We start from the raw sequence: 26,347 nt of genomic DNA, 5'->3' as shown, positions 1-26,347 counted from the left end.
TCTTTCCCATATAGTGTTTTCCAACTTAAGAATTTTTCTTTCTGAACAAGAGCTTGCATTTTTAATATTTTCTGCAGTAAATTGAATACAAGAAATATAATCACAAAGTTTTTCACCTTCTCCTTTTAAAGCACAGTCCAACCATGAACCTCTTTTCAATTTATTAACTTGTTGTGCATATTGCTTACAAGTTTTTCGCAAAGATTTTACATTAAATCCTTCACTGCCTGCAATCACACCTTTATCTTTAAGCTCGTTCAATCCTTGAGCTATGGAATCAAAGAAACAATCCCCTTCACCTATAGCAGCTCCTATCTTAAAGCCCTCAGATAATTCCTTACTTAGTGTCTCTAAAAGTTGATTCAACTTCTCTTTTTCCGCTTCAACTTTGCATTTCTTATTTCACTGAAAATGGAAATAGGTTGTCTACTGACAAGCTCTGACCTTTCTGAAATGGCCTTACTGTTAGCTAATTCACTGGACCTTTTATTTGGACCTAACATATTGACTTATTATATTAATCTACTGAGAGATAGTTGAAAAAAACACCAAATCCTTTTATGACGAATAGATTGATAGGTGTATACCTAGTCAACAATAGAATATAATATATTCCTATATTTTTGTCATTAAAGGACGCTTTTGTTTAATTAAAATATTAACCATGAGAATTTTTATTTATTGATTTTGCTTTACGTTAAAATCAGCTATTTGGCTTACTTTTGCTAAACTTATATATGAACCACTAATTTGACAAACTTTGTTATCATTATTCTATTTTTGTAACCTTATGATGCTCTTTTGAAAAATATACGAGCTTTTTGCAATTTTTGGAAAATTCAATAACTCATTCCTTCATAACACTAATCTGCGGGGTACTTTCATCATTTTTTTTTTTTAAGAAAACATAACCCTAATAAATAAACAAATAAACATCACATCACATTGCCTCAAATAATGAGAAAGCATATGAAGTCGTTCAACGCAGGTTGGCTTGCTTCAGCAATTTTCTTGTTTTTCTTCAATATGGAGTTGGCAACGCTTCTAGCCTTACTTATGTCAACATTGTTGTCATTAGGAATAAATAGTTTAAAAGTACTTAATTTTAATATTCTAATATGCCGTACGCAAATCAGCCGTCAGTTCAAATTACTGATTTAACAGACGAAAATGTTAAATTTGTTATTGAAGATACAGAGTTAAGGTAAATAAACAGTGATAAGAACTATTATTAGGGTTATACCGGTTTTCATATTTTGATAAAAAAATGTATTTGTTCTTTATAGTGTAGCAAATAGCTTACGCAGAGTGTTTCTGGCAGAAACTCCGACATTAGCGATAGATTGGATTCAATTAGAGGCTAATTCAACTGTTTTGAGTGATGAATTTTTAGCCCATCGTATTGGATTGATACCTCTAGTGTCAGATGATGTTGTGGATAGAATACAATATACTAGAGTAAGTTTCAGTTATAAGAATGAATAGTCCAATTTTACCTACGGGTATGTGGCAATGTTTTATTTATCCAGTATATAGTACTATAACTACTATATTATTATATCAGACATAATAGTTTTTCAAGAAGCATTCTCAAATTTTTTTACAATGATTAAACAGGATCATATTTTGATTTTCTGTATCTTTAAAGTAATTGTATTTATTGAATGCAGGAAACCCCCATATAACACGGTGAATACGTTCCAAAAAACTAGAGTGTTATGCGAATTCGTGTTATACGGCACAAAGAACTAGCACAAAAAGGAGCGTTACATTCCAAGAATTCAAAAAACATGCTACATATCATGTTTTTTTAATAAACATTGTTATATATATTAATTTCTTTAAAGAAGTAATATACACTACATGAATAATATGATTTAGCCATAATTGATAAGTAAGCCCTATCCAACACGATCATTTTTTTTTGCAAGATCCTCATCCTCTGAGCTGTTTTCTGTACTACCTCTATATCTGTGCATTATTTTTTACAAAAAAAGTATATTTTTGCAATTTCTTGATTTTAGCGAAAAGATATTTATATATTCACCACATGCAAAGTTATCTTCATTAAAATTTTATGCTCATTTTATTTAAAGAATTATTGTTTAAGACTAATTAACTAATTGTTTGCATAAGTCTACAATTTTTTTTCAATAGAACGTACGCGCTCGAATAATAAATGTGAAATTAGTTATGTTTTGCATTAGTTTCATTACATTTATTGAGTTATTGTATGGCGATTTTACTACTTTTAGATTAAATAAAGATTAAACAAACCTTGTTAGAGCTAATCCGTGCTTTAAAAATACTGTGTTATGAGGGGGTTTCAATTCTTAAGCCATGTTAGAGAAGTGCCGTGTTATGTGTGGTAGCGTGGTTTACCTGTAATTGTGTTACGAATAACAAATAAATCAAATACTACTTATAACTTTATACAGGATTGTACATGTATGGACTTTTGTCCAGAATGCAGTGTGGAATTTACTCTTGATGTAAAATGTACAGACGATCAAACAAGGCATGTAACCACAGCTGACTTAAAATCTAGTGATGCCAGGGTTATGCCTGTTACATCTAGACATCGTGATGAAGATCAAAGTGAATATGGAGAAACTGATGAAATTTTAATAATTAAACTTCGTAAAGGTTAATATTTGTTTACTTTGCTATGTAAATTGTTTTATTAAAATCTTTACATTATGATTGCTAAATTATTCGTCATAAGTTAATTTCCTACTATTGGTAAAGATCTAAATTTGTCTTGATTTGCCACCCCACTATAGATAATATCAGTCAATTGATTTTAATAGAAAATTAAAACAAAAACACCTGCTCACATGTTAAATGTTGTATGTGAAGTTTAAAAATGCATTGTGAGAAAGCTTAAAATGTATAACAAAGTGTGTGTTTATTAAATAATTACCTTTGAGCTTGAATATGCTTATTATTAATTGATAATAATAAATTATATGGATAGGACAAGAACTAAAACTACGAGCATATGCAAAGAAAGGTTTCGGTAAGGAACATGCAAAATGGAATCCCACAGCTGGAGTATGTTTTGAATATGATCCAGATAATAGTATGCGTCACACTCTTTTTCCAAAACCTGATGAATGGCCAAAAAGTGAACATTCAGAGTTACAAGACAGTCAAGAATGTGAGTTAAAAAATGTGAAATCAACTCTATGCCTTTATAGCACATATTTTAATAATATGTTTATCTATTTGAGTATATATTTAAATCTTAATTCTTGAGTTTCTCATATTGATTTCATATAAAAAAAATTATCTCATGATAATATTGCAGACGAAGCTGAATACAATTGGGAACTCAAACCCAATAAATTTTTCTTCAATGTGGAATCATCTGGAGCATTGAAGCCAGAAAATATTGTGACAATGGGTGTTGCTGTTCTAAAAAATAAATTATCAAATCTTCAAACACAGTTGAGCCTTGAAATGGAAAGTGATGTTTTAGCTATTACTCATTAAAAGGTTAACATATCATAAATATTATTTTGTAACTTAACCATAAGAATAATACCCATTTTTTATATGGTAACAAATGTTTTATTTGTAAATGGTTCTATAACTATGGCAGTATTAACATTAAATATTTGTAAAATTTACAAAACCTACTTGCTTTGACATTTTGGCATTGAATTATCATAATGCTTCAAAGTCCGCATGTTGCTCATTTTTTTAGATTACAGAATGACTTTTAATAATACATTAAATAACTCAGTTGTCTGACCCTACTTTGAAAGAATTTATAAGAAAATTCTTTCAAAATTCTAAAATATCAAAAAGTCTAGAATATTTGAAAAAAAAAATATTTTAGGATCCTTAACAACAAAAAATAAAACAATATGCGCATTGGAATTAAAACTTTGACTTTGAACAAAATTTGCAATTGAAGTCTGTCATTTGATGAGCCCTTGGTAATAAACATCAAATTTGAATTAATATTAATCGAATTGTTTAATTTTTGTTCTACACTATTTGAATTTATTTGTATAATTTCAATGAATTTGAATAGAAAATAAAAAATGGCATTATTAGATCTCTCATTATAACATACTTACAAATAGATATCAAATAAATTTTATGTCCATTGGCATGACTCTACGTTTTCAACTTCAGTTTTTGCCAAATCAATCACATTTTCTTTACCTATTGAAAACTGTTGTAGGCAACCAGAAAAACTCTCAAGAAAAACACCTTGAGTTAACGTTTCAGTTGTCACATTGCTAGGAAATCCCCCTGAATATTTCATAAAATTGCTTCAACCAATGTTATAAGATTTTTTGTGTTATTAGATATGTTTGCCATACCTATGTAAACATCGCCTGCTCCACAGCTTTCCTCGAATGAAGAAGTTTGATTAAATAAAAAATGTTGGTCTAAGTGTAAATGCACATCGCCGTTTGCCCAAGTCAAATTCAAATAATGCCATACACCATCGGATACTATGGTATGTGTTTTAACTGAACCCAGGGAAGAGGTGACAAATTTCAAATATCCTGCTTCTAAACCAACTCCGGTGTACTTCTTTTCCTGCAATGAAATTAAAATAGTATTTTTTTTTATTTCAGTAGAATGTAACAAATGAATTGAATAATAAAAACCTGAAAACACCAAACCAGCAAACCATCTTGCTGAATAGTTGAAAAATTTAAATAAATATTTTCATTTACAATTTGTGATTGAATTTTTAATGTATCTTTGCTGCGTTTACTTTTTATAGCGTTGCTTCCTACTTGAGTTTTTAAATAACTTCGTCCAGAAAATTGTAAAACACCAGGCAGTTGTACTGTAAAACATCACCGCATTAAAATATAAAGAAACATGAAATATAAAAAAAGAATTCAATAAATTTGCAAACCTTCATCGCAAAATTTTCCTGTTACACCTGGTGGGCAGACACACTTCCCTTCTCCTAGTTCAGATCTAATGCATCGACCCCCTTTCGCACAAGGTCGTAATGGGCCACATCCCATTTTCAGCTCGCAACGCTGCCCGGAATGACGTAACGGGCATTTGCAATACGGACCAGTTTTATCATTAATTAGGCATTGTCCGTCGTTATCGCATAGGTCAGTTCCGCAAGAAGTACCATCGCAATCGAACACGTTACGTCCTTCTGCAAATAAAAAGAGGATACTTACCTTAGAAAAAATTGATGTATGTGTGTATGTGAGAGAGAGAGATAGAGTATGTGAGTGTGCTATGTATGTGCGGATACAATTTTTTTTCGAAGATTTCGAGAACACGGATCAACCAATTTAAATAATTCGAAAAACATTCGATTCCTATTGATAAGGAGACGTGCTGATTAGTTTTTGGCAAAGACGCGTTGAGCCATTCCGAAGATACGGAGCAAGAAAAGCTAAAAATGGTACTTCAATTTTTGAGAGAACAGAGCGTCCGATTTGAATGATTCAATAAACATTTTATTTTTATTGACGAGATAAAATTTTTGGTAAGTATAGCGGTTTCAGATATCAAAAAAAAGTTAAAAAACACCATTTGGCGGGCAAAAATGATCATTAGATATTTGCACATCAAATTTTCACATGTTTTATAAATATTTTAATAATATGCTTATCGGTTATACTGCGTCACGACGACCACGCGCTACGATATTTCGCTTCTACATAGCTAACGTATCGCGATTGTAAAAAGTTCAAAACTTTAAAATTTTTGATACGTGAAGTTCCAGCAATTTACCTTAAGGTACGAAGCCATGTACCACTATAGTTTATCCATATTTTCAAGTGAAAATGGACATTGTTATTGCACAATGTCAGGCTGTCCAGAACGAGGGAAAACTCACGAGTCCGCGGGCTTAATAACACTTATATATAATAATAACACTTATATATATATATATATATATATATATATATATATACAGTGGCGTAACTAGACCCTCCGGGGCCCGTGGCAAAGTCTTTCGATGGGGCCCTATCGTGGTACTCAATTTTTAATTTATCTAATTTTGTTTAATAAACGCGAATAGTCATTTACACGCTGTTTTTCTACTGGCTAAAACAATTTTTAATGAATTTTATCACAATTAGCAAACCAACTTCGATTAATTTATATTTTATGGCTTTAAATTATAAAATTATACAAAAGGCAGAAAAGTCAAGTATTGATTTAGAGGTATAATTATAATTTAGTTGTAATAATATAAAAATAACAAAAAATACACAAAACTTAATTTTTATTGAAAATCAAACATGAAATATTAGTGAATATATTCAACGTTAGAATAAATGGAAACTAAAAAACGTATTTTTTTAATAAACAAAATTTTAAATCTTAAATTTAATTATTACATAATCTTCCATTAACAATTTCTTGTTTTATTGATTTTCTTTATTTTATTGATTAAGTAGTGACGTTCGATCTTCATGACAATTTATGATTTAACTAGTTGGTATTGGTATTTTGCCTTGCGGCAAGTTACATGAACGTCACGATATATATAATTAATCGACTTAATCAATAAAATATAAATTAATTTATGAGTAATTAAAAGTATTCCAAGTGGATTTATTATACATAATTGAAAACGAACGAACACGTTTTCTCTAAAAGCTTATACATTTCTGAAAACGATTCAGGCATTTTTGAGAAAACGTCGATCAAAAGTCTAATTTTGACAAATGCCAAAAGAACGATACTAATTTTTGCAAACTTTGAAGAATTTTTAAAATTAAACGACTTGTCGTAGGTCCGTAATATTTTTAGTATGATCCACAAAACTATGAATATGACCGTCAAAAAAAAATCTTAAAAATCGTCGTAATTTTTCTTTTTAAACTTTATTACAAGTAAACGGCCCGGCCGATCTTTACCAAAAACTAATCAGCACGATTCCCAACCAATATCTTTCGAACATTTGCGGACTAAAACTTGAACGGAAATTTTTTAATTTTTCTGCAAAAATTTCTCAAAAAATCTGTTCACACACACGCACCCACAAACACATATATACTTTTTACAAATTTGGTCTCATTCGATTCAGAATGGCTTGAAACAGGGCCACGGGCCAGGGAGGCCCATCGAGCGTAAGAAATATCTAAAGCAAACTAACGATTTATACAAAAAATAAATGACTTGGACGTAGTTATCGAGCGGTATTGAACTTTAACTTGTAAGCTAATGCTTTAAAAGAATTTATTTCTGCTGCAAAATATTTTGAAAAGATTTTAAAACTTTGTATGTGCTTCACTAATACGGCGAAATTCAAAATTAAAACTAAGAAAAAATACGTAAACACTTTAGGACATAAATGTCTATCAGACCTGTCACTATTGTTCCTAGGGACAGAAACTTTAGAATCTAAAGATCACTTAATAATTCAGTTTTTCGAATAAGGGGAGAATATTTTTATCTGGATCATTTATGAAAAGCTCGGAAAATTATAGAAAATTAGATAGAAAAATAATTAGAATGATAAATAACTATTCTTCTAATTTTATGTATTTTTATATTTTGTGATAAAAAATTTTCTCTTAAGGGGGCCCCGAAACAAATTTTGATACGAGGCCCCGCGAAGGCCTGCTGTCGATGCTGTGAAAAGAGTTCTTCACGTGTTCGTTTTTTATCTTAAAATTCGATAAAGTATAAATTATTATATATACAATAATAAATTCATTAATTCATTCTTGATATATTATATAAACTAAAGATTTTCCGATGCAGGTCCATCGCAGCTCGTTATCGCATAAAAGATAAAACACTTAAAATACTTTCGCTGTGAGGCGGCGACTCCTTTGGTTTTAACTAACTAAATATTCGGCCGAATGTAAGTTCGATGCAAGTTTGGTTGAATAATTAACTCCGACTTTAAACTTAAAAAATAAAAATATAAGTTTCAAATGAAATAAAATTTATGTACAATGTTATAAGGTATTTCCGAATCTCGATTTCCTGGGTCGGGGCCCCCTTAGGTCGGGGGCCCGTGGCATTTTTAGTTTATTTATACATAGTTGTAAAAAGCAACTTATTCATTTTATATTTATTAACTCTCGTAGGGTAAGTTAATTAATGGACCGACAATCAAAAATGAAATTTTTTACATTTCTTCACGTTTTGAAGGTTTCTGAACATTTTGGCATACCTCAGAAAAAATGGAAGTGTGTGTGTTTTGTGTGTCCGCATTTTTTCGTTCACGTTTTCGGGCGCCCCGATCAACCGATTTGATGGTACAGAAAATAGAAATCGAGTTTTTGAGAGAATGAAACATTCGGTTTGATTGATGCAAAAAACTTCAATTTGTAATGATGAGGAGAAGTGGTGATTAGTTTTTGGCAAAGGCAGAGATACCAAGCAAAATGTGCAAAAAATATCTGTTTTTGAGAGAACTAAGCAGCCGATTTGAATGATTCAAAAAACTTTCTACGTGGATTTTATTTTGAATTCTACCTAAAGTTCATATGCTCACTTGAAATAAATAATATATATTTCTTCAGTTTATATATTTCTTATAAATATTAGACAATACCCTTTATTTCAAATTTGATTGAGTTTTGTTTATTTACTTTTCTATAAACATATATAAGTTACAGTATTTATAATTATATATTTGAAAACATTTAATTTTCCTCGAATTTGCCTTAACTTACAATTCCATACACCACTAGTTAACTTCCCCAAGGAGAAGTTTATGTTTTCATCAAAAAATCCGAATCGCTAATTTTATGTTTTCTCGACGTTTCAAGCCATTCTGAATCGAATGAGCCCAAATTTGGAAAAAGTATGTGTGTGTATGTGAACAGATTTTTTGTCGTAAATCGTCGTTTTTTCAAAAACGGCTAGACCGATTTCAAAAATTTAAAAGCCACTCGATGTATCTCGATGAGGACTATTATTTGTCAGTTTTGTGCGACGATCGGCCATGCTGTTTCTTTATAAATTGCAGAAAAGTGAAAAAATTTTCGTCTACGTTTTAGCCTGCAATTCTGAATTGATTTTGAAAATTCAAAAACCGTTCGAAAGATATTAGTTGGGAATCGTGCTGATTAGTTTTTGGTAGAGATCGGCCGGGCCGTTTTCTTAATAAAGTTGAAAAAAAAAATCGACGATTTCTATGATTATTTTTTTGACGGTAGATACCATAGTCTTCTAGATCATACTAAAATATTACGGTCCTACGACAACTGGTTTGGCTATAAAAATTCGTCAAAGTTTGCAAAAATTAGTATGGTCTTTTTGGCATTTGTCAAAATTAGACCTTTGATCGACGTTTTCTCAAAAACGCCTGAACCGGTTTCAGAAATTTAAAAACCATTCGATGTATCTCGATGAAGCATATCGTTTCTCAGTTTTGTGCGACGATCGTCCGAGCCATTTCTTTGTAATTTGGAAAGAAGTGTTAAACCTTTCGTCCACATTTAAGTTCATACTACCGAACCGATTTTAAAAAATTAAAAACTGTTTGAAAGATATTAGTTGGGATTGATACTGATCAGTTTTAGGTGAAAATCTACCTAGCCGTTTTCTTGTAATGTTGAAAAAAAATTTAAGCCGATTTTTATGAAACTTTCTTTGGCGATGTATATCACTGCCTTATAGAACTTACTGAATTATTACGGCCTTACGACAAGTAGTTTAATTTTAAAAATTTATCAAAGTTAGAGAAAATGTTTTTTTGACGTTTGTTAAAAATAAAATTAGATGATTTAGTTGGTATAACGATAGTGTATAATACTTGGTTTTGAACATAGTAAACCATTAAAGTCCTACGGAAACTGGTTCAATTATAATTATTGATTAATTAAAATGATTGATTTTTGAAAATTTGTTTTTAGAAAATACTCCGAGTTAACGTGTTTGTTCGTTCGTTTGCAATGATGTGTAATAAATCCACTCGGAATACTTTTAATCACTCATAAATTAATTTATTTTTTATTGATTAAGTCGGTTATTTACACATTTCGGGAAGTTCATGTAACTTGCCTCAAGGCAAAATACCAGTACCAACTAGTTTTCTTTCTTGAATTATAAATGATCATTATGATTTTTATTATTGTCAATATTTGATTTATATAAATTACGATTAACCAGATGATTTAGAATTTTATTCCTCGGTGTATATAAATGTATACATGTATTTGTGTAAATTTTGAATTCTAATTTAAGAACAGGTTAATAATTTTATTTTATTGTATTCATTAAAATTCGTTGAATTCGTATAATAAGCATCTTTACGATTTTGTTCAGCGATTTTTCTTATTTGTTTATATCAGCTTATAAATGTCATTTCTTTTGAAAAGTTTAAATGATTACTTTGAAGTGATTTATCAATATTTTTTTAAATCGGCAATTTTTCTTTTGAAAATCAGGTCTGGCGGAAGGTGCAAAGCCTTAGGGCATTATATAAATATGATGACGAGTGCATATAAATATGTCTGAAAAAAATTACTCTGTGTATTAATTAATATTGATTAAATAACTTAATAATTTTTTAACTTCCGTAGGGTAAGTTATATATAGTAATCGCAAAAATGTCGAAAGTGAAAATTTTTAAATATCTTTACGTTTCAGAGGTTACTGAATTTTGGCATATCTTAGAAAAAATTGATGTGTGTGTGTGTGTTTAGATACAAACTTTTGTCGATGATTGTAGAAACACGCATCAACCTATTTGAACAAAACATTCGATTCGTACTGATAAAACGTGCTAATTAGTTTTTGGCAAAACGGGTCCAGCCGTTCCAAAGATACGGGGCAAAAAAGCCAAAAATTGTAATTTAGTTCTTGAGAGAGCGAAGCGTCCGTTTTAAGTAATTCAAAAAACATTTTATTTGTATTGACTAAACAAAGAACTGTTTTTGGGATGACAGGTCTAGAGGTCTAGCGATTACGGAGAATCAATAAGAAAAAGTAAAAAAATGACATATTTGGCGGTCCAAAATGATCATTAGATATATCCACGTCAAATTATCTGATATTTTCTAGAGATTTTAATAATAAGAACAAATTTAATTTACATTTCTATGGGTTCCGTATCAATGTCTAGCCGTTTCGCTTCGATATTTTGTTTCCAAAACAGCTGCGCAGCGCGATTTATTTGAAAAAAAGTTACAAATTTTCAATAAATTTCAAAATATAAAAAAAAAATTTCAAAAAAAGCCATTTTTTTTCAAAATTTTCGAAATTCTCAAAAATATATTTTTTCCAGATTTCAAAAAATTTTCAATCTTTTTTAATCTTTTTTAAAAATTTTATGTTTCGGTACGAGAAGTGCCAGCAATTTGCCTTAAGGCACGATGCCATGCACCACTAGTTTATTTGTATTAATTTATGAAAACTACTATTTGACTGACTTATAATTGAAAGGGCGGCAATCTGGAGACCGCCCCGGGCGGCAAAAGTTCTAGGTACGCCACTGTATATATATATAATATATATATATATAATATATATATATATATATATATATATATATATATAATAGGTGTTAAGCTGTCGTGTGTGTAATTTCAACAAATAATAGATGCAGCTTACCACGAACATTTGTCGAATTCAGAGCAATTTTTATGCCGCCAAAATGTAAATTCCGAATACAGCCTTTGAAAGGTACAGGAAATCCCGTTACTGAGCCAAAGGGTAATTCTGATAAATCAGGCAGCCCTCCTAAAATAAATTGTTATGAAATAAATTGACACTTTAGTAAACGATAGTAATGTTATTGAACTACATATGTTTTATGTGCTGATCGATTTTAGCTTAATTTGCTTACTTTATCATTATATGCATTTGTTCGAGATCTTACCTACAAATATTTTATTCGTTGGATCATTTATATAAACAAAATTCTGATCTGTGTAAGGCACGGTTCCACTATTTGCTAAACCTTCCGTCCAAAGGCTTATTCTTCTTCCGTATCTGGTGATTCGAATAGAATGCCACTCTGCGTTTGAAAGAACTCTGCCACTTCGAACAGTTGATTCTTTAGAACCTGAGACTAATGCATAAGATTAATAATCACATCACTTACAGCTACTCTATTACAAAATGTATACCTTTTATTCGTAGCTCCAGTACTCCGCCCTCTAAGCTTAAGCAAAAGTAACCCTTGTCAGCATCACCACTGAATAAAATTAATCCTCTTTCAGACAATGGCCGAATATCTAGTCGTAATATATATTGAGGTCCTAATATTGGTCCATTGGGCAGTATTAAATAGGATCGAATTCCAGAAAAAAGCGAATCAGAAATATTCTGTACTGAAATAATTAATTACGTTATTTAATATACATCTCATTGTAATAATCACATGCATACAGGATTAAAACGATGAGGTGATGTTATACGTTGCACACAAAATTTATAAAAGTTCCAAAAATTGTTTTGACTGTTCTATTTTAATTTTCAAAATTTTTATATTTTAAATGCATAGATTTTGTTCATATATTATATTATCAATTTAATATAATTTGTGATAGAATTATATGTTAAGGGGGTATTGTAGCCTAGAAGATTAAGAAATAGATTTAACAATCAATTATCACTATTCAAGAATTTGTGTACGAGAGGATTTTTTAAAATTATAAATTATTTTCGGAGATATAGATATTTGGGCACGATAATACCCTCTGTTTCTTTCCTCTGCGAGGCTTTGAACGCGATTTTCTCCAAACTGTTTTTTTGACACGATACTACGATTGCTAAACTTTGATTACTGGACTGATTTACTTTAAATTAGAGTTTTTTATAGACTTCATTTCAGTATGAACAACGCTTATCCCCGTTTTTCGATTTTTACTATTTAAAAAAAAAATCAAAAGTCGGTATATTGTGATATTTTTATTTTGTCCGTATTTTCGTATTTCATCCGGTTGATAACGTAGAAATTTTTTGAGACCCATTTGAGATAATACCTGCTAGAATTAAATCATTTTTACTGTTTTTAATTTTAATTTTCTTCTGTATTCTTAAATAAAACATTACACAAAAACTTATAAGAAAATGGGTAGTGAAAATATTGTTTGCCTCTGGAGTTAAAAACTCCTTTAAAGTTATAAAATAAATGATTTCGAAAGCAAAGTATTAAATGAAAACTCACTGTCAATAGTATTCATCAAATTAAATTAAATTAAATTGAATGAAACGATCTTCCATTTCAGGCAATTACCTTTATCACATTTTGCTCCGTGTCTTCCCCAAGGGCAATCGCAATCAAATTCACCTCTGCTTTTAGCTATGCAATGTGCCTCTGGATGACAATTAGCTATTTCGCAAGGGTTCTTTTCCACTGAGCAATCCGGGCCCGCCCTTCCGGGGACACACAAGCACGTCCGAGTTGCTCCGTGCTCTATGCAAGCGCCAGCAGAATCTGAACACGCTTGAGAATTGCATTCAGAGACCATACACCTGGATACACCTCTGCCGTGCGATAATCGAGTATCCTAGTAAAATGATTTAGGATAAAACTAGTGGTGCAAGACATCATGACTTTAGGAAAATTGCAGGAACTTCCCGTACCGAAAATTATTTTTTTAAAAACTTTAAAATATTTTAAAAGCTTTGCAAAATTTACACTTTTGAGAATTTTTTAAATTTAGGTTTTTGAAAATTGACTTTATTGAAACTATGAATTCTCATATTTAGAAAATGTTTGAAAATTTTTAACTTATGTTCAAAGCAGTCGCGGTGCGTAGCTGCTTATCGAAGCGCATAAGCGCCGCGTCGCGCTCTTACGGATAAAAATTGGTACGGAACCTATAGAAATGTAAACAAAATTTGTACTTATTATTGAAACCTCTATAAAATATCTAATAATTTGATTGCATATGTCTAATAATAATTTTTGACCTGCATTTTTTTTTAATTTGTTTTATTGAATCTCGACAACCGCAGAAAAAACTATAAAAATTCTTTAAAAATATCATTAATTAATGCTAATCTGAATGGAATCGAAATCTGGATTTTGCTAAAACGTGGCAGATTCATCACAGCATGTATATTACATAGACACACAATTCGAAATCTTCATTTTCTATTTTAATAACTTACCCTGCGGTTAGTAAAATAGATAAAAAATAGTTATGTTAAACTATAATAATAATAATAATATCTTAGAATTTAGGGTAAAGTAAGAAAATAACTAAGACTATATAATTTCCAATGGAAAAACTATTTTTTTACTTTTACTCAAAACTTCTTATAAAAAAATTTAAAATTAAAAAATTGATTCAGACATTTTTTACAGGACACATTGCTATTATATTACATGTGTATTATAATGTAGTTTATTTACATAAATTGTAGTTTGTTGTTTAAAATAAATCTTACTTGAACAATCTGAGGTGTCGATTTTCCACTTCTTAGTTCTACGTCGTAAATGCAACCAATAAATCCATCATGTAATGGCAAATCATGAGGCAAAGGTGTAAAGTGACGAGAAACGTGCCCACCTAAATATTCGTAAATATTTTTTAATATTAATTTCTTTCTTTATCTAGTTGCAGGAAAGTATTTAATATAATAACTTTTGTTTATTTGTATAAATTTCAGTATATATTTAATTCTGTTAGTTCAAATTTGATGACCAGTTTTGTCGTTGAATTCGTATTTTTAATATTTCTTTAATATTGCTATTATAATATCATGTTATAGGGTATATTATTGCATGAAAGTATTTTATTTATTCTATAAATTGTATATTGAAATATGAATAATATATGCGAATTATATTTTTTACCTATATATAGAAATGGTTCGACGTCCAATTTCTGCAAATGTCCAGGTGACCTGCCTGTTACATTGGCAACACCTTCAACCCAGAGCCACGCTCTTCTACCTTGTCTTCCAGTTTTGATAACATGTGGACTACCATCAGGGAGTGGAGAAATCGCACGTGGTGTAAAAATTCGTCTGGCACCTTTAGTGAAGGTAAGTCAATAAATAGTAAGTATTCCATTAAAAATATGTAAAAAAGCACGCTAAAATATATTGATTAATTGTTTATTTTGTAAGAGTCTGAAATTTATTATTCATTTTATTTACTATAATTGAGCTTTTATGGCTTGTTTTGCAAGAATGCAAGACAACTTTTACATTCTTATGATCAAAACCGCTAAGTTATATTGTTACTGCGAAAGTTTATTTTTATTAGTTAGTTTTTCATTAGTCCTCATTAATTTTCATAGCTTGAGAGAAGAACAACCTCACCAAATAAACAGAAAGGCAAAAAACTCTTGAATTTGCAATTTTCTTTATTTTGCGTGCATTATTGTAATAAAAGCTTTTCTTCGAGAAAGTGGTATATGTACATCATCACGTTTGAGTAAATCTTGCTATATCATTATTATAATAATGTATGATAAGTATTAAGAGATAAGTCATAAGTTTGGTATGTTTGTAATTATTATTACTTTTAGGCAAACATTAAAAAATTTCTTTAAATACTAACCGGAACCTAAATTCCAAGTGAGCATAATATATCCCTTTACATAACTTATAGCCAGATGGTCACTTCCTTGATCATGCACTCCATTTTGACCCATAAATGCTATCAAGGAAATTTGCTCTTGAGTTTTTGGAACTATTTTCAAATGCATTTCCATACTATATGTAACTGGTCCATTCATAGGATACACCACATAAGACGACAACCCATTTATTGTAGATGCAAAAGATGGTTGAGCTATTTCCAAGTCTAATGGGTAAAGAAAAAAAAGTGATTTATCATTAATATTTATTTTTTAAGAAGTGCAACATAAATTTGATATTACTGACTGTGTTCGCAAAATTGTCCATGTTTTTCCAAAGGGGCATAAACATATGAATCCGCTGCCAGGAAATGGAGCGCAGGTAGCGCCATACAAACATGGATTATTGGAACAAATTGATTTTTCGCAAGCTCTTCCTGTAAATCTACAAATTAATATAAAATACAGAAATCTTTCTAAATTCATGGAAATCTGTAAATTGGAAGATAAAGATGAAACATAACACTTAATTGTTGAATAATTTTGCACACTATACCTACTGGTAAATAAATTACAATACACAAATTTACCCATTTTTGCATTCGCAATACCAGGCTTCTCCGTTCTGATGGCAAATGGCGCCATTGAGACAAGGACTCGATAAACAAGCAAAGGAAGAGCATTCGGCCACTTCGGACCCCTTGATAGCGTTCTCGAAAATTGACGCGTTCTGATCACCCACCTTAATTAAACAAAAACAATATATCTTGTGAATTCAGAATACATGCTTCAATTCGAAATTATATCTATATATTTTATATTTTTTAGAATGCAGTAACTGTTTATAACATTTTTTAAATTAGTTTATTTAATAAAGTAATATTAAAGTTATTTGTGTTAGCAGTTATTAATTTCTAACGTATAATTGCTAATTTTATCAGCAAAAATAATAATATAATTGCTATTACCAAAGTAGCCCTAATGCCCAATGCATTTCGAACTTGTTTATATGTCAAATAAAATTAAACAGTTTTGGATATTAAAACATAAGTGGCAAAATAAAATTTATATTCAAAATATGAAATTCCATAAAATTAACTAGTTGGTATTGGTAATTTGCCTTGAGGCAAGTTACATGAACTTCTTGATTTGTGTAAATAATCGACTTAATCCATGATAGATAAATTAATTTATGAGTAGTTAAAAGTATTCGAATTGGATTTATTACACATTATTGAAAATCGAACACGTCAACCCGGTCGGAGTATTTTTTAAAAGCAAATTTTCAAAAATCAATAATTTTTATAATTGAGCCAGTTTTTTTGTAGGACCCTAATTGTTTAGCATGTTTATTAAGACCAAATAGTCTATCGTTATACCAAGTAAATCGTCTAATTTTAATTTTAACAAATGTCAAAAGAACTACTCATTTTCTCAAACTTTGATAAATTTTTAAAATTAAACTACTTGTCGTAAGGCCGTAATATTTCAGTAGGTTCTATAAGACCATGATATACATCGCCAAAGATAGTTTCATGAAAATCTGCTTAATTTTTTTTTCAGCAGTTAATTACAAGAAAACGACTCGGTAGATTTTCACCTAAAACTAATCAGTATCATTCCCAAATAATATCTTTGGAACAGTTTTTGATTTTTTAAAATCAAGTCGGTAGTATAAGCTTAAATGTGGACGAAAAGTTTAACACTTTTTTTCAAATTACAAGGAAACGGCTCGGCCGATCGTCGCACAATAGTCAAAACAATAGTCCTCATTGAGATACATCAAATGGCTTCTAAATTTTTGAAATCGGTCGAGCCGTTTTTGAGAAAACGTCGATTTATGCAAAAAATCTGTTCACATACACGCACACACATACACATTTACAAACATTCTTTTTCCAAATTTGGTCTCATTCGATTCAGAATGGCTTGAAACGTCGAGAAAACATAAAATTAGCGAATCGGATTTTTTGATGAAAACAGAAACTTCTTCGGGAAGTTAAAAAATAAATAAAAATATATAATTTTGATTAATTGAAAAAAATGTTAATTCACCCCCATTCCAAATATCTAACCTTTAGACCGCGCATGCAACCAACAAAACCTTGTCGTTTATTGGTATCTGGTTTCTGATTGGATTGCGGTAATCCTCCCAAATGCAACCAAGTTTTGCTGGACCACGGCAAACCAAGGAATGATTTGAATAGCTGATCGCCACTCATTGTTAGAGTATCATTAATTCGAAGTGAAGCATTGCAGTGATTATGTTCTGGATTGAAGACCAAGCTGAAAAAAATAATATAAATAATTTTTAAATTCGTTCACAAATGTATTAAATTCAAAGGCGGAATGAAAATAGGACAGTGTATAAGACAAGCGAACAAGCATAGGGTGTTAAGCCTAGGCATACAACTATGGGAATTAGCTTCCAGATTAAACGTCTTAAAATTTAAAGATATTGAAATACAATATTAAATGATATTAGTACTGTAAACGATGATATACAAACTCATTCAGACAAGTACAAAATCTGCATCAAGGATTATCTAAGCTCATTTGCAATAAAACTCCGATAGAATACTACCAGAGACAGAAACGGTCTATTCTACATTAATCTTCAACCAGTAATTAAGACCTTTGCCTAATCACCGTCAGTTGTCAGATTATTTTGTGCTTTTATTTTTATTCATAAAGGTTCACTACTTGCTCTTTGCGGATAGTTGAAATGTTGAAATAATTATTATTTGATAAAAAAAAATCATATTACACAACTTACCTTGCTCTTATACCCATTTCATTTCCATCGTTAACAGGAGCTCTCGTTTCTCCAAGAACCATTGTTTGCACTCCACAGCTGAATTCGAATTTTAATAGACCTTCTTTCAAATAAACAGTCATATAAGCATCGTCACCAACAGTAGCATGCAATAAAACTCCATCAGGAGCTAAAGTACGGGCCTGTACTTTCACATCGATACTTGGATTTGGGCCGTACAGGACCGAATCGGGCAAACGATGTGTCAAAAACGAAGTACCACCAAAAGCGGCTGTCGCAATATTTATTGGTCTTGAGCAGGTGCTGCCGTGGTATTTAAATGTACAAATGCACTGAAATAAAAGAAATAATTTATATGATAATAATTAATGTAATTGCAAAAGTTAATGCAATTTTAGTCAGAATTGAAACAATTACAATGAAAGCGGTCTATATGAGTTGTATTATAATTACCATTAGACTAAAATCCGTAATTACGAATATTATAAAGAATTGTAATGAACACCAATATTGGCTAAAGGTAAATAACTGGTACGATATTGAGCTTTTCCACCTATAACTAATGCCATAAAAAAAGAAAACTAACAAACGATGAGTAGTTGAATAACAAATAATATTTTTTCACATATTACACAAATATAAAAAACATTCAGGAAAATGTAAGGAAAATTAAATTCGTAGGGTGTTGAGAGGAGCAGATTACACACATAGATGAGATACTTATAAGCTTTTTTTTTATAGCTGGTATAAATTTGGAAAAAACTTCAAAATATTTAGCATTTTTAAGAAAACTGTAATCTTTATTCTTATTACTATACGCATGAAATGCATAGATTTAACCTTTACCTTTGCTCCCTCAGAAGTTGTTATACAAGTACCACCATTTTCGCAGAATAAATTTTTGCACTCGTTACCATATACAACCGTTGCTGTAGAAGTCGTCAAATCCAAATATGATGTAAAAGTTGAACTGATAGTTGACGAACTCGTCCAGGGCATTGTTGTGTCTGATTCGGTTGATGTCTGCCCTGGTCTCGCATCGGGTTCATCGGTGTGAAAAATGAGATATATCAGTGACATTTAACAACCCTGAAGGAGTAGTGATAGTACTATCAGTTATTTCAGATGAAGTTGAAATAATAGTCGTAGTTTGAGGATCACTTGGCGAGAACGTAATTGTTGTAAATTCCGTCGTATGTTCCGTCGATTTATTAATTACTGACGATTGTGGTGCAAAAGTAGTTGGAAATATTATATTCGTAAAATCTTCCGTTTGTGTGGTAGAAATTTCTTCGATTGTTCTTGGTTCGACAGTATCTTGTGCTTCATTGATTTTTGTAGTGATATCAAACATATGGGTAGTGAGCTCTGTGCTAGTGGGTTCCGATGTAAAAGCTATTATTGTGGTTGGTATCTCTGTGGTCGGAATTTCTGTTGTTGTTGATAAAGATGTTGTTTCTATGATCGTAGTAGTTTCAGTTGTCGTAAAAGTTATAATTTCGGTAGTGGTTGTAGTTAAATTTGGCCGAACATAAGAACAATCCAATAAACCATAAGGCAGTTCTAAACATTCGCATAGAAGACCTGTAAATAAAGCCATGTGTGTATTAATAACTATATACTATTAGTTAAATCTGAGTTAAGCTTTGTGTTTAGAAATATAACATCTTTATATTTCTTGAAAGCTATGTTAGTGAGGAAGTACAATAAATATTTCTACGAATTCCCGAAAATCTGATTATGATAATTTCAAAAATATCTGTGGTTTCGCACGCACAATAAAAGCTATATCATTTTTTTATATTTCCATATTGTATCCACATATAACATATAATTTGCCGAACTCCTTTCAGTCCATTAGCTATGAAATATGTATTTCGAAAAACAAAATAACGAAAAGTGAATAAAGTAAAAATGAATGCATAATAGAAAAAGTTAAAAGTTATAATTTAAAATTAATTTATTTATAAACCATGTTTTTTGAGTAGTTTTATGTTGTATTTGTTCGCAATGATGTTTTGTATTGTTTATTATAGTATTAAACTATTATAATGACCAAAAACGAAATAGAAAACATACTAGCTCCCAAAACGTGATAGATGCATGTCAGTGGCGTAACTATAGGGTGCGTGGGTGGCAAAATGCCACGGGCCCCCGACCTAAGGGGGCCCCGACCCAGGAAATCGAGATTCGGAAATACCTTATAACATTGTACATAAATTTTATTTCATTTGAAACTTATATTTTTATTTTTTAAGTTTAAAGTCGGAGTTAATTATTCAACCAAACTTGCATCGAACTTACATTCGGCCGAATATTTAGTTAGTTAAAACCAAAGGAGTCGCCGCCTCACAGCGAAAGTATTTTAAGTGTTTTATCTTTTATGCGATAACGAGCTGCGATGGATCTGCATCGGAAAATCTTTAGTTTATATAATATATCAAGAATGAATTAATGAATTTATTATTGTATATATAATAATTATACTTTATCGAATTTTAAGATAAAAAACGAACACGTGAAGAACTCTTTTCACAGCATCGACAGCAGGCCTTCGCGGGGCCTCGTATCAAAATTTGTTTCGGGGCCCCCTTAAGAGGAAATTTTTTATCAAAATATAAAAATACATAAAATTAGAAGAATAGTTATTATCATTCTAATTATTTTTCTATCTAATTTTCTATAATTTTCCGAGCTTTTCATAAATGATCCAGATAAAAATATTCTCCCCTTATTCGAAAAACTGAATTATTATGTGATCTTTAGATTCTAAAGTTTCTGTCCCTAGGAACAATAGTGACAGGTCTGATAGACATTTATGTCCTAAAGTGTTTACGTATTTTTTCTTAGTTTTAATTTTGAATTTCGCCGTATTAGTGAAGCACATACAAAGTTTTAAAATCTTTTCAAAATATTTTGCAGCAGAAATAAATTCTTTAAAGCATTAGCTTACAAGTTAAAGTTCAATACCGCTCGATAACTACGTCCAAGTCATTTATTTTTGTATAAATCGTTAGTTTGCTTTAGATATTTCTTACGCTCGATGGGCCTCTCCTGGCCCGTGGCCCTGTTTCAAGCCATTCTGAATCGAATGAGACCAAATTTGTAAAAAGTATATATGTGTTTGTGGGTGCGTGTGTGTGAACAGATTTTTTGAGAAATTTTTGCAGAAAAATGAAAAAATTTCCGTTCAAGTTTTAGTCCGCAAATGTTCGAAAGATATTGGTTGGGAATCGTGCTGATTAGTTTTGGTAAAGATCGGCCGGGCCGTTTACTTGTAATAAAGTTTAAAAAGAAAAAAATTACGACGATTTTTTTTGACGGTCATATTCATAGTTTTGTGGATCATACTAAAAATATTACGGACCTACGACAAGTCGTTTAATTTTAAAAATTCTTCAAAGTTTGCAAAAAATTAGTATCGTTCTTTTGGCATTTGTCAAAATTAGACTTGATCGACGTTTTCTCAAAAATGCTGAATCGTTTTCAGAAATGTATAAGCTTTTAGAGAAAACGTGTTCGTTCGTTTTCAATTATGTATAATAAATCCACTTGGAATACTTTTAATTACTCATAAAAAAAATTTAATTATATTTTATTGATTAAGTCGAGTAATTATATATATCGTGACGTTCATGTAACTTGCCGCAAGGCAAAATACCAATACCAACTAGTTAAATCATAAATTGCCATGAAGATCGAACGTCACTACTTAATCAATAAAATAAAGAAAATCAATAAAACAAGAAATTGTTAATGGAAGATTATGTAATAATTAAATTTAAGATTTAAAATTTTGTTTATTAAAAAATACGTTTTTTAGTTTCCATTTATTCTAACGTTGAATATATTCACTAATATTTCATGTTGATTTTCAATAAAAATTAAGTTTTGTGTATTTTTTGTTATTTTTATATTATTACAACTAAATTATAATTATACCTCTAAATCAATACTTGACTTTTCTGCCTTTGTATAATTTTATAATTTAAAGCCATAAAATATAAATTAATCGAAGTTGGTTTGCTAATTGTGATAAAATTCATTAAAAATTGTTTTAGCCAGTAGAAAAACAGCGTGTAAATGACTATTCGCGTTTATTAAACAAAATTAGATAAATTAAAAATTGAGTACCACGATAGGGCCCCATCGAAAGACTTTGCCACGGGCCCCGGAGGGTCTAGTTACGCCACTGATGCATGTACCTACTTATTTCGAAAAAGAAATATTTTGCATTTTTTGAACTTTCCGTAGTTGGATATATTTTTCGAAACTTAAGTATGAACTAAGTTAGGAATATTGAAATGCAAGTTTATCGTCGTTATTCTTGACCACAAGACTAGACAAGACAATTCATATTCATATGCTTTGCGTTTTTAAAAAACTTGCATCTTAGATGTTGTAGTATATATATACTTCATGATTTTTAATATTTCTTACGATTACGACAAAATTGTTCGGAATGGGATATTGCATATACATTTTTAATTATATCACTACCTAATGATAGATAGTCGAGTGATATCCTAGACAATAATAGAATATAATATATTTATAATGAATGATTAATCAGGTTTGGTGTGAAAATAAGTCACCATTGGTTGTCAAAATGGCGATTTTTGATAAAATCCAAAAATATTATCAAATACCAAGACATTTAGAATGTTTTGATATTTTTGTCGTAACTTCACGATATGTGTAAATAATGAATTGGGGCATAGATATTTAGGTTTAAGTGCTTAAATTCGCATAATGATTAGTTATCTAATAGTAAATAATAATAAAAATCAGAATGCAAGTTTAAAATTTTTTCTCTGAACTCACCAGATATGCCTTGTGGACAGGAGCATGTAAAACCATCTACTCCATCTATGCAGGTCCCTCCATTAATGCACCGAGGACCCAGTTGACATTCGTCATATTTTTGGTCGCATTTTTCGCCATGGTAATCAGGTACACAATAACAACGCGGATATCCGAATTCCATGAGACACAATGATCCATTGGAACATGGATTATCAGAACATTCCAGAACTGGTCGTTCGCAATCGTGTCCCGTGTAACCTATTTAAAATAATGGTCAAAATATTTTCTGCAGGATGATCAAGAAAGTCAAGTAAGTAGCATTGCTTGATGAGATATACTATTTTATTTCGTTAAAAATGTTGAAATTTCAATCTAATGCAATTATATTGTAAATGTTGACTTTGTTTAGTCGTATTCTTTGACTTATTATATAAGACGTTTATGTCATTTATCAAACATGCAAATTATTTAAAATATTTATTTTAACACTTTGGGGACGGCTGTCTGAACATACTCTGTTAGGCACAGACTATTTTATAAACAATGACTCAGTTTGCATCGAAAAGTTGAATAAATTACATATAGCAGTGATAAACTATATTGTATTTTGAAAATAATTTTAAGTTATTTTAGTAGTATTTTCAGCCTTTTCTTTGCTATATGGTCTTTTTTTAATATTTAAAACGACCGAGGGCTTTTAAATATGGCAAAACGACTGGTAATTTTGTGATTTAAGCAGTAGTGAAGATGAGTTTCAAATAGACATTCATACAGGCAAATTTTACGAAATTACTATTCGCACCGATGATAGTGATGAATGTGATGATGATATTCCAACCAAAAAAAAAAGAAGAAGTTCGATAAAATAAATGAAGAGCGGGAAGACATTAGCGAATGTGCCGATTCTCCTTCAATAATCGAGTTTGACATACATCAACAAACACCCCGACTACAAATACCAAGCAATATAAGACATCCAATAGATTATTTTACCTTATATTTTACAAATGAATTATTAGCCAATATAATAGAAAAATAACCATTATGGCAGCAAAAAAATTACCAAATATACTGACTAATCAGGATATTCTAAATGCGAGTGAAAGAAAAAGGATTGTATTGCCTGTTCTAAGAGAAAAGCACCAGGAGGGAGGCATTTTATTGTAAAACATGTCAAAAGCAACCAGCTATGCATTTTGGAAATTGTTTTGACCGTCAACATTCTTTATAAAATGATCAAAAATAAATTATTATTATAAATGTATGTCCTTCAATGACCACAAATTTTTATCAAACAAATTGCATAACTTACACAATGAAATCAAGTTTATAGCCGGTAAAATAGATTGTTTTGAAATCGGTGCCGTCCCGAAAGTGTTAAATTCGAAACCAAAACGCTCATTAAAGCTTATTTAATAAGGAGATTTTATGTTTTCCTTTACGAATTAAATATTCGTCGAAAAAAATATAAGAAATCAATGTCTCGAAGAATTTATATTTGATAATATAATATTACGTATTTATGAAAAATCAAGAAGTTTAATACCATACAATTTAGTTGCCAGATTTTTGGCTGAGTGGAGAGCGATTTAAACTTCAACAACGTGTCAATATAGCATGTCAAGGATATTCAGTACGCACGTATAGGCATATCGAACTAATATATAAACTCACAATTTGGTCACATCACGTAAAATTGTTAGATTGCGCACTTCAAATAGGTATTTTTTTGCTTTTTTTTTTTTTTAACTTCCTGAAGAAGTTTATGCAGAAAAGTGAAAAATTGTTTGTCCACGCTTTAGCCCGCAATTCTGAATCGATTTCGAAAATTCAAAAATAATTCGAAAGATATTGGTTGGGAATCTACCTGATTAGTTTTTGGTAAATATCGGCGGGCCGTTTTCTTGTAGTAAAGTGTTAAAAAAATTTTTTCGACGATTTTCATGATTTTTTGATAGATAGATGATTTGATTTTGATTTGATAGATAGATGGCCTTCTAAATCATACCAAAATATTACGGCCCTACAATAAGTCGTTTAATTTTAAAAATTCGTCAAAGTTAGCAAAAATTGGTATCATTTTTTTGGCATTTGTCAAAATTAGAAGTTTCATCCACGTTTGCTCAAAAACGCCTGAACCGAATTCAGAAATTTCAAAACTATTTGATGTATCTCGATCAGAGTTTTCGTTTGTCAGTTTTATGCAACGACCTGCCGAGCCGTTTCTTTGTAATTTGAAAAAAAATTAAACGTTTTGTCCACATTCAAGCTCGTACTACCGAATCGATTTTAAAAAATCCAAAACTGTTCAAAATATATTAGTTGGGAATGAAACTGATTAGTTGAAAATCTACCGAGCCGTTTTCTTGTAAATAGTTGTTAAAAAAATTTAAGCCGATTTTTATGGAACTTTTTTGGTGATAAATATCATGGTCTTATAGTAATTGGTAATACTGAAGTATTACGGCCTTACGACAAGTAGTTTAAAAATTCATCAAAGTTTGAGAAAATGAGTCGTTTTTTTGACGTTTGTTAAAATTAAAATTAGACAATTTACTTGGTATAACGATGGAGTACTTAGACTTAATGAACATACTAAAAAATTAAAGTTCTACGGAAACTGGTTCAAATTAATGTGTAGTGGTTATCACATCTGTTTTACACGCAGAAGGCCGCCGGTTCGATCCCGGCCAAATATTTAAAACAAATTAAATTGCATTTTTTTTAAATATATTGTAGAATTCGATATTCAATTCATTTATTTGATTTGCTTTAGTACGCATATAGTATACTAAATATATTTAGTATACTATATGCTTACCAAAGCAAATTAAATAGAATGAATTGAATATCAAATTCTACAACATATTTAAAAAAAATGCAATTTAATTTGTTTCAAACAAAACTAGAATGTTTTATGAAAAACTTACCATGTAGCATGCGCAAGCATAATCTGCAAGTTTATCTACACAAACACCTCCATTTTGACAAGGATTAGAAGCGCATTCATCTATTTCCAATTCGCAAAGACTTCCTTGCCATCCTAAAATAAAAATTTATAATAAAGAATCAAACTGACTTTCAAAATACATAAAACTCAAAAGTAATTGAAAGTTCATCAACCTTCAATGGCAAATTCATAGTTCAGGTATTATTATATGCCAATTTTCTAAGTTAACTATTTTAAATAATTATGAGTGTTATTTCATTTTGATTCTAAATTACTATTTTATTACAAAACATTTGTGAAACATAATGTGATTGATACCTGGTTGACAATCGCAATAAAATTCTAATCCTGGACCTTCAA

At 30.3% G+C, this 26,347-nt stretch overlaps 1 protein-coding gene and 1 pseudogene across 1 annotated transcript; one reads left to right on the top strand and one right to left on the bottom strand.

Annotated features, from left to right (window-relative positions):
- The first annotated feature begins 1,091 nt into the window (after positions 1-1,091).
- Positions 1,092-3,544, top strand: LOC113366639 (DNA-directed RNA polymerase II subunit RPB3). The gene is made up of 5 exons (XM_026608275.1): positions 1,092-1,204; positions 1,287-1,458; positions 2,439-2,646; positions 2,978-3,160; positions 3,311-3,544. Exons 1-5 carry the CDS (start codon positions 1,119-1,121, stop codon positions 3,493-3,495), a joined length of 834 nt encoding a protein of 277 aa, XP_026464060.1. The 5' UTR covers positions 1,092-1,118; the 3' UTR covers positions 3,496-3,544.
- Positions 3,545-4,108: 564 nt separating this feature from the next.
- LOC113367336 overlaps positions 4,109-26,347 on the bottom strand; it is a 32,249-nt pseudogene continuing 10,010 nt past the window's right edge.

This window comes from Ctenocephalides felis, unplaced genomic scaffold (genome assembly GCF_003426905.1).
Source record: "Ctenocephalides felis isolate EL2017-DRISC unplaced genomic scaffold, ASM342690v1 CF-g0.4_SCAFFOLD_01170, whole genome shotgun sequence".
Taxonomy (NCBI): domain Eukaryota; kingdom Metazoa; phylum Arthropoda; class Insecta; order Siphonaptera; family Pulicidae; genus Ctenocephalides; species Ctenocephalides felis.
The sequence above is the reverse complement of the archived record's forward strand: the minus strand, read 5'-3'. Positions and strand labels throughout refer to the sequence as shown.

Coding starts and splice junctions, on each gene's coding strand:
- LOC113366639 (XM_026608275.1), top strand. CDS start 1,119: ATGCCGTACGCAAATCAGCCGTCAGTTCAAATTACTGATTTAACAGAC. Junction 1,459..2,438: donor ATAGAATACAATATACTAGA/GTAAGTTTCAGT, acceptor AACTTTATACAG/GATTGTACATGTATGGACTT. Junction 2,647..2,977: donor AATAATTAAACTTCGTAAAG/GTTAATATTTGT, acceptor TTATATGGATAG/GACAAGAACTAAAACTACGA.